This window comes from Squalius cephalus (assembly GCF_949319135.1).
Source record: "Squalius cephalus genome assembly, chromosome: 5".
Classification (NCBI taxonomy): domain Eukaryota; kingdom Metazoa; phylum Chordata; class Actinopteri; order Cypriniformes; family Leuciscidae; genus Squalius; species Squalius cephalus.
The window spans coordinates 4,322,040-4,336,354 of NC_137126.1; the positions used below are offsets into that span (position 1 = coordinate 4,322,040).

At 35.2% G+C, this 14,315-nt stretch overlaps 1 protein-coding gene across 8 annotated transcripts in view; it reads left to right on the top strand.

Moving 5' to 3' along the window:
• The window catches only part of smtnb (smoothelin b), a 69,276-nt gene that overhangs the window by 30,377 nt on the left and 24,584 nt on the right, over positions 1 to 14,315 (top strand). For all 8 annotated transcript variants that reach the window (XM_079871760.1, XM_079871758.1, XM_079871757.1 and 5 more), the window contains 3 exons: positions 1,512 to 1,566; positions 3,137 to 3,649; positions 9,141 to 9,214. In XM_079871760.1, the coding sequence (XP_079727886.1) occupies positions 1,512 to 1,566; positions 3,137 to 3,649; positions 9,141 to 9,214 (642 nt within the window). The remainder of the gene's footprint in view (positions 1 to 1,511; positions 1,567 to 3,136; positions 3,650 to 9,140; positions 9,215 to 14,315) is intronic.

The window sequence follows — 14,315 nt, forward strand, 5'->3', positions numbered from 1 at the left end:
CAGTGTCATCACATTCAGATGTGATTTGAGAGAGAATCACTAACCATCACTATTACTATTGCTCACTTAGGGTTACTGGATTTTTAGCCTTCATGTGCAACAGACACAATACCTCATATTCTGTTGCTTTTTAAAGAGTGTGTTGCTATTACAATTCTGGCCTGGCTGATAATAACACAAGCAAACAAATCTCTCATACTTACAATGATATGAGCCATATCTAGAGACCAGATTATAGATTCTACAGAGTAATATGCTAATAACCACTTTAGCAGCTATATACTGTAGCAATGTGCTACAACATACTGTTACAAATCGTATAATATAGTATAAATACACTACTGTTCAAAAATTTGGGTCGGTGCAATTTTTTATAATTTTTTTTGAAAGAAGTCTCTGCATTTTTTTGATTAAAAATACAGCAAAACAGTAATGTTGTGAAAAATTATTACAAATCACTGTTTTCTTTTTGAACATATAGTAAACTGTAATTTATTCCTGTGATGCAAAGCTGAATTTTCAGCATCATTACGCCAGTCTTCAGCATCACATAATCCTTTTTGAGATTTGTTGCTTGATATATTTCTGAATTTTAATCAATGTTGAAAATCTTTATATATATATATTTATACAGTGCTATGCATAAGTTTAGACACCCATACTAAAGTTGACTAAAAAGAGGAATAAAAAATCATCTTTTGGAAACTGAACTTAATGCCTTAATTTAAAAAATGAGGAAAAATCCAACCTTTAAGGACACCAATTTTCTTTGTGAATGAATAATGTATCGTAAATAAATAAATGTTCTTCCTTAAAATACAGGGTGCATAAGTTTGGACACCCCTATGTTAAATTCCCATAGAGGCAGGCAGATTTTTATTTTTAAAGGCCAGTTACTTCATGGATCCAGGATACTATGCATCCTGATAAAGTTCCCTTGGCCTCTGGAATTAAAATAGCCCCACATCATCACATAGCCTTCACCATACCTAGAGATTGGCATGGTTTTATTTCAGTTAGCCTAATAGCTTGATTTGCATTGAGAGATGATCTTATGGAAAGTACTCCATGCCAATCTCTAGGTATGGTGAAGGCTATGTGATGATGTGGGGCTATTTTAATTCCAAAGGCCAAGGGAACTTTATCAGGATGCATTTTATCCTGGATCCATGAAGTAACTGGCCTTTAAAAATAAAAATCTGCCTGCCTCTATGGGAATTTAACATAGGGGTGTCCAAACTTATGCACCCTGTATTTTAAGGAAGAACATTTATTTATTTACGATACATTATTCATTCACAAAGAAAATTGGTGTCCTTAAAGGTTGGATTTTTCCTAATTTTTTTAATTAAGGCATTAAGTTCAGTTTCCAAAAGATGATTTTTTATTCCTCTTTTTAGTCAACTTTAGTATGGGTGTCTAAACTTATGCATAGCACTGTATATGTATGTATGTTGTGCCATGTTTCATGTATCTCTACGAAAAGTTGATTTTGAATGAATTTTCCTCAGGTTACGTCAGGGAGAGACGATCTCTTGACTTCTCTTTCTAACGGCAAGGATACAGGTGAGCAGTTCTGCGTGCCCTCATGAAAATACACTACAGCTGAAGGTTACCTAGTAATAGATTTAGCCTGTGTCCTAAAATAATTTCATATTTACACTTTCTCTATTCAAATCCAACTTGCATATATTGCATACCTGGGAGTATAGTTGCCCAGCAGCAAGTTGATGTCCTTCTGCTTTTGTTTAAAGTATTGAGATGTCATCCTCTCACAGTCAGTGGGCCGTATCCCAAGATCTTTACTCTTCCTTATGACCTAATAGGGCCATTACCACATTCACAGTCTTAGGGGCCCGGTCCGGTGTAGTGCTTTAATCAGACTTTCCTGTCTCCTCCCCCCTTCTGAAGAAACCAAAACATCCTGCATGACCCGTAGGGATGAAAAATCCCAAATGAGATGGAATTAATAACCTTAGAATCACAATTGTTTTTTCTTGGCACAATGAAATTAAATGGATGGCAAGTGAAGACTTCTGATTAAAGGGATGTTTAACCTAAAATGAAAATTCCGTCAAGGTTAGTTAGGCATATTTGAGTGCGTTAATCAGTGTTTATATGACAAAAAGCCTAAATTAAATCTGTTCATCATATTAAGCGATTATGTCTCTTCTGAAGACTTCAATTAAACCACTCAATATATATATATATATATATATACACGCGCGCACACATTTCTTTATGAACTTTTTGAAACGTGAAGTTTTAATTGCATGGACTTTGAGTGGAGGGACAGAAATCTTGCTGGTTACATTAAAAATATCTTCATTTGTGTTTCGAAGAAATACGAAAGGCTTATGCTTTGCAATGCTGGACGGTGAGTAATTGATGACAGAATTTACATTTTTGGGTGAACTAGCCCTTTTAGTCTCTCACTTCCTTGCTTCCACCAGGGAATAAAATCATATTGTCACATGTGACTCCTCTAGAGTTTCAAAACAGTTCTCAAGGAGGTCTGATCATATTTCCCAAGATGCCAAAATCTACAATCAAATGTCAAAGATTTCTCATCAAATCCAAATGATCTGATATCTGTTATCCACTTAAATGTTGTAGCTCTTGCTGTCAAAACTTAATTTTTTTTTTTTTTTTTACATATTCTTTTCAGATTTTAAAAACTTTAATAATCTTTAATTTAGAAATGTGACTCATTCTGCATGACCATATTTTGCATCCCTTAATAACCCCAACCCTAATCCTACTCAATACCTAAACTAACTCAGTATAAGCAGTCAATAGTGAGAATTGGACCCTAATCTAAGGTGTGACCAAACAGTGAATTCTTAGTTTCAGTGTACTTATTATGTTGATGTTGTATTGCAAAACACTTGCACTGCTATTGAGGTGGGGTACGGGTACGGTTAGGGACATATATGGTGCTATGGGTTGGTTAAGGTGTAAGGGAATGGTCAACAGAAATGAACTACATGCAGGTATTTTCTAAATACAAAAGTACAATGTAAACACAAATGTACACACAATAAGTGCATTTTATCAAATGATTAATTGTTAGTACAAAGTTGTTAAAGAATCTTAATATAACATGGGACCTAATTTTTTTGTTATTTCTTTCCAGATTTTAAAAACAAAGCCTCATACTCGGGTCCCTTTATTCGTGCAAACTCTGTTCGTGACCGGATGCGCAAGTTCGCAGAACCTGTTACGAATATACCTAGAAGTGGCCACAGTTCTTCTCTTTCTACAAACACAGTGTCTGCAGAGAGATCCCGGGACACGCTGTCCTGCTCTTCCTCCATCCTGGAGAAAGGGAGGAATGCCACTGAGAATATGCTAGCCCAGCCCAAGCTTTCCTCCAACCAATCACACGCCACAGTGGGCGACTCACAGGGTCGCACTGAAAATGTCAGGCGTGCATGTAGCGGTTCAGAAGAAGTGCAGACTCCTGAGGGAGAAGCGTCTTCAGGGACCCACGATACCTGGGGTGAACCCGAGTCCAACATGAAGACCTTCCTCAGCATTGAGATCAAAGATGGACGAAACCCAGCTTCACATTCTTCACTGTCATCGTCCTCTTCAGCTGGAAACATGACTCCTCGAATCAGCACATCTGCCGCTCCAAAGAGAACAGGTAAGCAAAACAAACACGGATGTACACAATTATGACTTTTGGGTGCAAAACAATAGTGGGTGAATTGATGGGTTTGAATAAACAAAAAAAAAAAGTATACATTGATTTGAATATATCTCGATTTGGTGAAAAAAAAAAAAAAAAAAAACACCTCTTGCGAAATGTGTAAATATGGTTGGGTATCTATCGTTTGAAATTTAGCAATTCAGATTCTGCTTATCGATTCTGATTCTTGTCGATTTTCAGTTTTGATTCCAATATGGTAAAGTCAAACATTTAGATATCAAACTTGTTTATTCTGTGTCGTTTTGCAAAACATTCTGTTGCAGCTGAATACCATGAACGCAAATCAGCAGCCTAAAGAATAACTAACTTATAAACGAGACTAACTAATATCAATTTCAAACATTATTAAAGACAAGCATACAGTCAGTAATACAATAAGAACAAATAAGCAAATTAGCATCGATAGCACAAATAAATACAACTTTTTCAGAAATGTAAATCAAATGTAAAACATCACTGTATAGTTTTCTTTTTACACGCGGTTTCTTTCTACTTAGATATTTTGACATCATTTTTTGTTGTATTTGTTTGTTCAAGCGCAAGAAGACTCGAAAGAAAAGTCAGTTCAGTAGTTCACGTCGTCTTGTGCTTGAATGGTTTAAAAGCACATTAAAATGTGCACACAGGAATCGACAAGCGGAACTGAAATCTTAATTTTATAACAAGTATCCAATTCCAGAATTGGAATCAATTTTCGATTCCCAACCCAATGGGTAAATAAATAAATGTACATATAATTAAAAAATATACTCTACCGTTTAAAAGTTTGGAGTCACTATGATTTTTTAAAGAGATATTTGAAGAATTTACTTTGTATTAATCAGAGAATTCAAAAAAAAAAAAAAAAAAAGTAACACGGTTTCCTCAAAAATATGAAGCAGCACAACTGTTTTTAACATGATAATAATCCTAAATGTTTCTTGAGCAGCAAATCATCATATTAGAATGATTTCTGAAGGATCATGTGACACTGAAGACTGGAGGAATAATGCTGAAAATTCAGCTTTGACCACAGGAATAAATTACATTACTGTAATGTTAGAAAATTAGAAATCTGAAAAGCTTGGAAGAGCCAGGACATTTTTTAATATAACTCCGATTGTATTCGTCTGAAAGAAGAATGTCATATACACTTAGGATGGCTTGAGGGCGAGTAAATCATGGGGTAATTTTCATTTGTGGGTGAACTATCCCTTTAACACTTACTTTTCTTGTAGCAGTGACTAAATGTTCCTTTAGTAGTTATTGTCTTTTGATTTGATACGAGTGAGGCTCTGTCAAAACTGTACCAGTTTTGGTACCAGAGAAAATACTTTTGAATGAAGTACTTTAAAAAAATGTGTCCCATTTTGTCTCGTCCATTGGTTGCCACTGTCAATCATCACAGTTTCCAGTTCAATCATGCATTTAAATACAGTGTTCAATCCAGAAACTTTGCAGTGTACTGAGCAGCATGAAAAACTAAACTTGCTCTCAGATTGTGAATGGGTAATACAGAAAGCAAGAGAAGAGTCTCCCGTTATAATCATTAAGACTGTTGATCTCTAAAGCGGAAGCTCGGCGAGTTCTGCACTCTCGCGAACACTATACCTTGACATCTTCAGATCAGTGTTTTCAAACTGCTGGGCCTACTAAAACAGATTGGTTGATCTCCTTAGTCCAGACATACAAAAGAATGTGTAAAATATTCAAAACAGAGCCAGTCCTAAGAAATTAAGGTCCTATTTTTTCAAAATAGGTGTTTTTGAACCCTATTGGTTAATGTATAATCTATTGTGATGTGTTGATTAGCATATTGCTAATAGAGAGTTAAAGGATTTAAATTCCTATAGTCCTATTGCTAATCATAATGGTCCTGTTGAGAACTGCTGTATTTGCTACGAAAGATCTAGCTTTTTAAGTTTTGTATTGGAATTCTGTTTGGAAATGTATATTATATTATGGTACATTAGGATTGGTTTCAAATGATGATTCTAAAAGACTTCCTTATGAATTAAGGATTTTTGCCTAGATCACAGGCCTAGACAGCTGGAAAATGGAAAGCTAGCAATGGCTAAAAGACGATCCAGGTTATTTGGAAAGCAGCAGTGCTATGCATTTCACAGATGTTTTTATGAGGAATGGCGAGTGGGCTGATGGAGCGAACTGGAGTGCAAGCTGTGCATATTCTCAGTTTGGCAGCCATGTTGGAAATTTCACCCTAAAATGAAAGAGTGTGATACATTCCTCCTCCATGATTCAAGTGATGTATGAGTAAACCTATTTAGTGGCTTTGCATATAAACTTTAAGAGAATCTATTTTGTGGAAACTTGTGGTTCTTTTAAGTGGGAGTGGATTTCACTTGGATGTCACTTTAGTGTACTTATGAATGTAGTTAAAGGGATAGTTCCCCAAGAAATGAAAATTCTCTCATCATCGTATACACAGTATGCACCCTCATCATTTTAAGTCCTTGTTTTTCTTTTCCCGAGGAACGTAGCATTTGGTCACACTTCATTGGTTACTATTTATTACTTTATGAATGAAAGTGAATGGTGACTAGCGACTCTAAAGCCATACAGTAACTTTGTCTGATAAGAATACATGAGCATAAACTATGATGGAAACATCAAAAAAGTCATGTGACTTTGCGCGACTGGACTAACCAGCTTGACCGATCTTGGTGCACAGCGTCTGACTCTGAAATGTTGTTTTGGTCGTTCTGAAATGCCTGAGCCAAAGTCAAAGTTGCAGCTTTGGATGGAAACACCGCTAATTAGCAATACATTTTTACAGCATTGATTAACCTTTGCTTATGTTAGTTAATAAAAATGTATTAATGTTAACAACAGTATACCGTTTGACCGTATGAATGTATTATTAAATGTTGAGATTAACATGAACTAAGATTAATGAGTGCTGTCGAAGGTTTATTCAGTGTTCATATTAACTAATGTAGTTAAAGGAGAACTCCTGTCAATTTTAACATTGAGCTCATTTTTTTGTAAATTTGGAGTGCTGTCAATACAGAGAACGACAAAAATTGGTGTTGCCGACACCGTGTTATCCTCTTTTTAAAATTTGCACCCTGTTGACTTCAATGGGGCAAGTTTTAAACCTGCTTTTAGCCTCTTAACATCCTTGATGTGTCATTACAAGTGCACAGGTCATGTGAGTGATTCCTTCAGAGTGAACACGGTGAATCTGACTGCAGTAGATGTGCAAGATATGAATAAAAATTATGTTTATTCAGCCACCGCACATTCCTGTATTTACATCCTGTTTTCGGTCGAAGGCCATAGTAATCGATTGTCGAGTTCACGCGCGTGATCATAGGTACTAAACCAGCACTCCAAATGTACAAAAAAATGAGCTCAATGTTAAAATTGACCGGAGTTCTCCTTTAAATAATACTAACAAATGATACCTTATTATAAAGTTTTTCCATGAATTGCACACTTGTCTTTATTTTCACATGGATTGAAGCGGATCTCTTTATGCACTGAAAGTGGGTCATGTGAGCAATATTAATTTCACTGTTTTGAGTTTTTAACTTGAATTGCATAATGTGAAGGTGTTTTCAGACTTAACAAAATATGATTCAAATGATATTTCTAACAAAATTATTATTTAGCAAATTTGCATAAAAAGTAAAAAGGTACATTAAGTACATTCATTCATTTTAAAGCATCTAATTCACTGGATTATCCAAAAGTAGACATCACCACATGGATATTCAACCATTTTTAGTTATATACAGCTATATCTTATGTACTGATACGTGTGTGTGTGTGTATACCATACATAGCTATGCCATATATACCATCACAACGATATAAAATAACCGTTATATGTTAGTTTACTGGCATGTGTGCCTAAGGACCCCTGTCATATAATCATAATTCACATTGCAGTTCACCCTCTTTGGCCTGCCTGATGCATAAACACGATCACTTTTCTTCTCATTTTATCATATCTCTCTCTGTCTCTCTCTGTCTGTCTCTTCTCAGTATCATCAACAGACCTTATTTGTCATAGTGCCACAGCTCTGTCAGGTCTTCCTTTTTTGGAAGTGCTTTGCTCATCCTTGCCTCTGAAAGGTCTCGCAGGCAGGGAAAATGTACTTGAAAGCCTCAGGATATATAACGCTATAGACCTGCAGTAAAAGAGTGTTTACCATCTCACTGAACCACACAAGGAAACTGACATACTGTGTAATCTCTCGCTAACTGATGGAAGACACCGTGAACCGAGCAGACAGCTTTATTTAAGAACAGTGTCCACTCTTTGATTTCATCAGCAGTGTGTTCTTGGCCAAAAAGGTTTTTATTGGGAATTTATTGAGGAAAACCAGATCTCTTGGGATAAAACATGACGGTTTCAATGAACAGTATCAAGTTCTGATGAAAAAACAACACCGTTTACTTTATTAGATTGGGGGATGGAAAAATCAAGACATTTGGGGACTTTTGAACATGCGTATTGTACAAACACATTCAAAAGTTTGGGTTTGATACCATTGTTTAAAAAATGTTTTTCTAGTCTCTTGTTCTCACCAAAGCTTTGATGCAAAGCGTCTTTATTCCAGTCTTCAGTGTCACATGATCCTTCAAAACGCATTCTAATATGCTGATTTTAATTCCATGCAATAGTTTGAGACAAACAAATGGAAATGCTTTTTAAAGCATTTAAAGTTGGTCAAAAAGGCCGGGAACTCTGGAATTTAGTATGCATGAAATACCCAGGTGACCTACTATGTTTGTCACAATGTGCAGTGTGCAACCAGAGCTCATGGAGTGAGAATGGATCCCACAAAGCAATGCGATTTTATGTGATATCAACCACAATTGTTTTAACAACCCTTTCTTGGCATAATATTTTTTTATCTGACTGGCAAGACCATATCACACAAAATTGGATTTCCTTTCCTAAGATGATGATTGGACATTACCATTATTTTGATCAATAGTTGAATTTAGCTTTTGTTTTTATACTTTTCGTTTTCATTTGAATTTTTGTTTAAGTCTTTGTAATTTTGAGAGATTATTTTTTCCTTTGAAACTAGCTGAAATAAAATAAGTGTCAGGATTTTTGTTGTTTTATTTCAAGTAACGAAACTGTTAGGCAGTAGTGCAGTGTCCTTATATCCCATGCCGAACATAGAGAACGCAGAGGGCGCTGAGCAGTGTTTACATTAGCAGTAATGTGGCAATGCTAATTTACGAGCCCTATGTGGTGCCATTGTGGCAGCTTACATAACAGACTAAAGGCTCCATTCCACTCTGACCGAAGCTCTATTTAACATCCAAACAGTGCTGTGTAAATATTTCTTGGGGTGGCATGATGTTTTTAAACCGTACACCATCTTTAGACGTTCTTAAGAAGCTCAGTCTCATCTAAATCTTGTAACTGTTCTCATTTTGCTGTTTTCCCTTGTTCTCTCAGAGCTGACTCTTGGTTTAAGAGCGACACCGTTCAAAGTTACCAGCTCAAGTCTCTCATCTGGATCCTCTGTTAAGGTATTTGACATAAAACAAAACTGTATTTGCATGCAGATGAGACAATGAAAACCTCTACTCGCCATTTGCCCTGAGGTCCACTTTTAATATTAGTCAGTATTTTAATATGAATTATCCATCTTCTCTTTTTTTGCTGCTGTGCCCTTATGGCCTTTACGTAAACATCGTCTTTGCACATTAAATGAGTAACAGTGTTGTGTTTCTATCCACCTTATTCCTACGCCCCATGATGCTTTGCGCAAATTATGGGTGTAACTTCCGTTAAGCTGTAAACAATCAGTGAAAAGCTTGCTCTATGAACGCAATGCGTTAAAAAAGTGTCACAATGAGATGACATTAATCTACTCACCCTTCAACCATCGAACATTAAAAGGAAATTTGTGTAAAAGCATCAAAAAAGTACTTTCAACAGACCAAATAACCCCAAAAGCCACAGAGTCTTTCCACAGCAATAACGGAGGGTTAAATATCACTTAAAATACTGTATAATACTGTGTATTATGTAACTTATGTTGCCTTAATCAAAAATGTTCATTAACTTCAGCATTCGTGATACTATTTCAAAGTGATTTCCGTCATTTTGACAGATTATAAATTGCATTTACCTGTGAAAACAAACCTGGAAAGAGACGTGAGGATTGGAGGAGAATAACGAGAGATTCTTCCAGTGAATTATTAATGGAATATATCGTAAATTAAATTCGGGAGAACAGAGCACAAATGTGCAGCATATGTTGTACTTTTTCATACTTTACAGCGGATTGCAAAGGGAGAGAAGAAAATAATCACGAGGAAAAGAAAGCAGAGACTGAAAAGAGCTCTTGCCATAGATATTCTTGTTATAACATGTCACGTTAAAATAACAAGTATAATGTTATTCTCATGATGTCTGAAAATAAATCATGAAGGAAAATTGACGGATCAGCTTTATTTGTAGGGCAACCTTATGATTTGAAATGATTCGTTTCAGCCTTTTTGAATGGAAGTTCCCCAAACCGGAAGTGCCGCCCATAATTCAACACGCAGTGAGCTCGTCAGGAATAAGGTGGATAGGATCTGATTTGTTCTCTGATAGACACTCACCTCTGAATTACACTGTCTCAGTGTAAATTTGACACTTTAAATCGTCTCATCACTCACTAATGAAACAGTTGACAAGCGTAAACAATTCACAAAAGCTTCAGAAAGGAAGTGCCTCCAGGACCAAAGATGTTGTTTCCTCTGTTCGTGGGAAGGAAACCCTGCATTGAACTGTGAATGTAACTTTCACATAATTAAGTTGGCATAAAATCATAAATTCAAATCGACTATATATATATATATATATATATATATATATATATATATATATATATATATATATATATATATATATATATAATGCGTGCATGTCAATCAAAAAAATGACAATAATTGAACATTTTTGTATAGTTTTTAATATATATTTTATATTGTAATACTTTCACATTGAATCTCCAAAATAATATAAAAACAATATAGAAAAACATAAATATATTCTAAATATTTGTTTGATGGCATGTTTTTACTAAGCGCTGTGAATGAAGGCCTGTATCACTGAGACCAGTACTGACACTGATGTCTCTATTAAATGGATTTTCCCCTCAAATTGAACCATTATAGCCATTCAGCATTAGGGTATTATTGAAAGCTATCAATTTTAACATTTTAATAGGCTTTAAAAAATATAACAACTTTTAATTTGTTAACTTAAAACAATATATTCACATACACCCATTGTAATAAATGTCACATTTAGCTGTGCCTTTAATATAACAGGGTTCAAAACTGAGGTTTTTTTCTGCTTGCCAAAATGCACAAAAGTTATTGTTTTCATTGTTTTTGACCCATGTAACCTTGTAAACAGTGCTTTACACTGCACAGTATTCTCTGCATTAATTATGAATTAAAAATAGATTATTCAGTCAAGTGAGTGAGAGAGCAGTGAGTGATTTTGCAGTGAGTATTTTGTTCTTTGATTAACATTAATGACAGACAGCAAGTTAATTAGGCTGCTGTCACTTTAAGATCAGATGCAGATGACGTGGGTCTGACGCCATCCTATTTTCTCACAACTCTGTTCAACACTTTTTAACTCATTTAAGTCTTGAATGAATGATAGCATGATCTTATACTGTTGCACAGCCAAAGGATGACAGAAAAAAACCCCATATGCTCCGTTAATTGTGTTAAGTAGTGTTGCCAGATCTCCCTAGAAAAATAATGCCAAAACAAGAGACTTGCCGCACAAGAATAAGACCTTATACGGGACTGTATTCTTTAAAAAAGCATAAAACAACATAACTGCTTATAAGTAAGCGTCTTTATAAAAAACTATGCTTATAAAAAGCAGACACGGCAACACTGAAAGAGAGCACACTCTGTAAAAACCGCTTGTAAAAAGCCTGAACAATACACAGCACCTCTGTCAACAGTGGTTTACTTTAAATTGTCTGACACAATACGTCTCAAATCACTAAAATAACTTTGGTGAAAAAGTACAGACACCAAACAAGCTTAACCGTTAGCATTAGTGTTTGTAGTTCGCAGCTGCAAGATGCCAGAACGTTTGATTTGATATTTGACATCATAGCAATTTTGGGAGTGACTATGATTCTCACATTTAGAACTCTCAAAAATGTGGGGTTTGTGTGTGTGTGTGTGCCAGTAAGTGTGTGTGTGTGGCCTTTTGTGAGTTACAGTCATCCTCAGCCTCCCCTAATAGCTAATACAGAACCGGTTAAGAGGCCAGAGTGTAATAAACACTTAAAGGGCTGACATCTGCAAATTTGTGACTGATTAAGGTTAACAGCCCTTGTGTGTTCAGACACTTAATTGCATGTTATCATAGTTTAAATATATATCAAATGTAGTTAGATGAATTTAAGAGAGTTTTTGACACACTTAAGTACATTGTTATATATAATTTCATAATTACTATAGCACTTATTGTCTTATGAAATATGGTTAAAGTTTACTACTGAATTTACTGACACGCATTTATGGTAAACTAAAATATACTTTATCATTTTTATTGAAACTTTTAATGCAATGCATTTAAATATATTTGTTTACACTTTTGTAAATGATGAAGTTGTAATTTAACACATTTAAAATATATTACCTTTAAATGTAATATTGAATAACACACTAGTGAAAGTTATAATCAATTTTACTACAGGGTCGTTTAATGCTTCATTCTGATTGGTTGATGAATATTTTAAGGTGTGCAATCATTTTCAGGGAAACGCATGGCTTAAGTAGTTCCAGGCAGTCGCACTAGTTCTTTATGACTTTGCCAAATTATTATAAGTTATTTAAAAGATCTACAGCAGTAAAGTAGTTTCACGACTGAAAAGCTGCATGACATTTCTCAGTAGCGAGGTTTTAAATGCACAGTTTCGCTATTAGTCGAGGCGCTGCTGCCGAACACAGTTGAGAATCGCACAGACACAGACCGTTACTAGCTCTAAAATGACAATAAAGCAATGGAGGCTTGGGATGAGATGCGTTAGAAATTACTCCTACGTACAAGGGTTTTAAGGACAAAAACCTGACAATTGTCTTTAAATAAAACACTGGTTGCCACACCTCAACACATCGTTCATATAAACTAAGTAATTGACTTATTAGAAAAATAATGCAACGGCCCATCATCAGTTATTCCATACAAGATTTACGTTGGTCAACACATGAAAATAAAGTGTTAGCAGTTATTAAGCAGACTCCTTACTAATAGTCTAATTAGAGTTAGTTGATTTGTACAGTAGTTATTATAGTTAGTTACTTATAGTTATTATAAAGTTACTTATAGTTAGTAGAATGTCTAAAGTGGACCATTGAAATAGTGTTACCTGGCCTTTTATTTCATTAGTTGTATTATCTCCAAGTACAGTTTTTTTTTTTTTTTAAATGTACTTTTAAGTCCACATTCAATATAATTAAGCACACTTTTTAACAAGGGAGGAAAAGATGTTCCTATGCGCTTAACTGAAGGTAAAATGTTTGTAGTACATAAGAACTAGTAAATAATTAGATGGTAATTCCCTTCGCGTCTCTAACGCATTTGGGGCAGTGTGGTAATCTCGTTAAAGGATAAGCACTAACGGTTCATTAGCAGGTTGGCGAGGCTTTTCCACACAAATGAGGGATTAATGTCTCTGTGTGAACGCGACAGGGAAGAAAGAGAAAGCCTTGAGGGAAACACAGACAGCAGGGATCATGATTTGACGGCAAACTTCTATACGACAATCTAGTACTGAGGTAAATATGAGTTTGATTTGAGGAGTAGAATGTGATTGTGGTTACAGACAAATGTCTAGCTCTGTTGAAGTTAACAACTGATCGTAACGGATGCATTTGGGTGGTCGTAAAATGGATATTGTTTCCCCTTTGCTTCTCTGTTCCTTTTAAAGTAATTTCCTCGACTGTGAGTTGAGGTACAGGTTGTGCTAGACATAAACCTTTTAACACTGATGCAAGGTTTGGAGAGACTTGATGTGAAACCCAAAAAGGAAAAAAAAAATTTATATGGAAAATCATCTAATACTGTCCCAACCGACTGAAGTTTTCAGTGTGAAAGCAAAAATGTCACAGCCGATCAGTATGTGGAGGAGATTTTGGGCCAATGACAGTGTGGGGGGTTATCCAGCTAGACGTGACTGGAATAGAAATCAAGCGAACACCAAAATTTCATCTTTTTACATTATTATTCTTTAAATTGTATGAGTTTTATTTAGGCCTTTCAACATTAATGTAGCTGGACTAGCCGGTCTTTGTGTTATTTAGCTACTTTTTATAGTTTACGTACTTTATATACTAGTCAAGACACCAGTGATAGGTGTGGACACAGTTATTTTTGAGGTATATGCTTTTTTAGGAGAGAGTATTTAAATGAATCATGCAACACGTCAGCCATTGTTTTAGTTAACTTTTAGTCAAGAGCAAAATAAAATTAATATAAATCACCCTAGTATTTGTAGAATGGAATAATGTCATTGATGCTGTGATGGATTTTTAATAGATAAGATAGTAAACTATCTTATAAACTAACCATGTTTCTAACATCTAAACCTTACTTCCC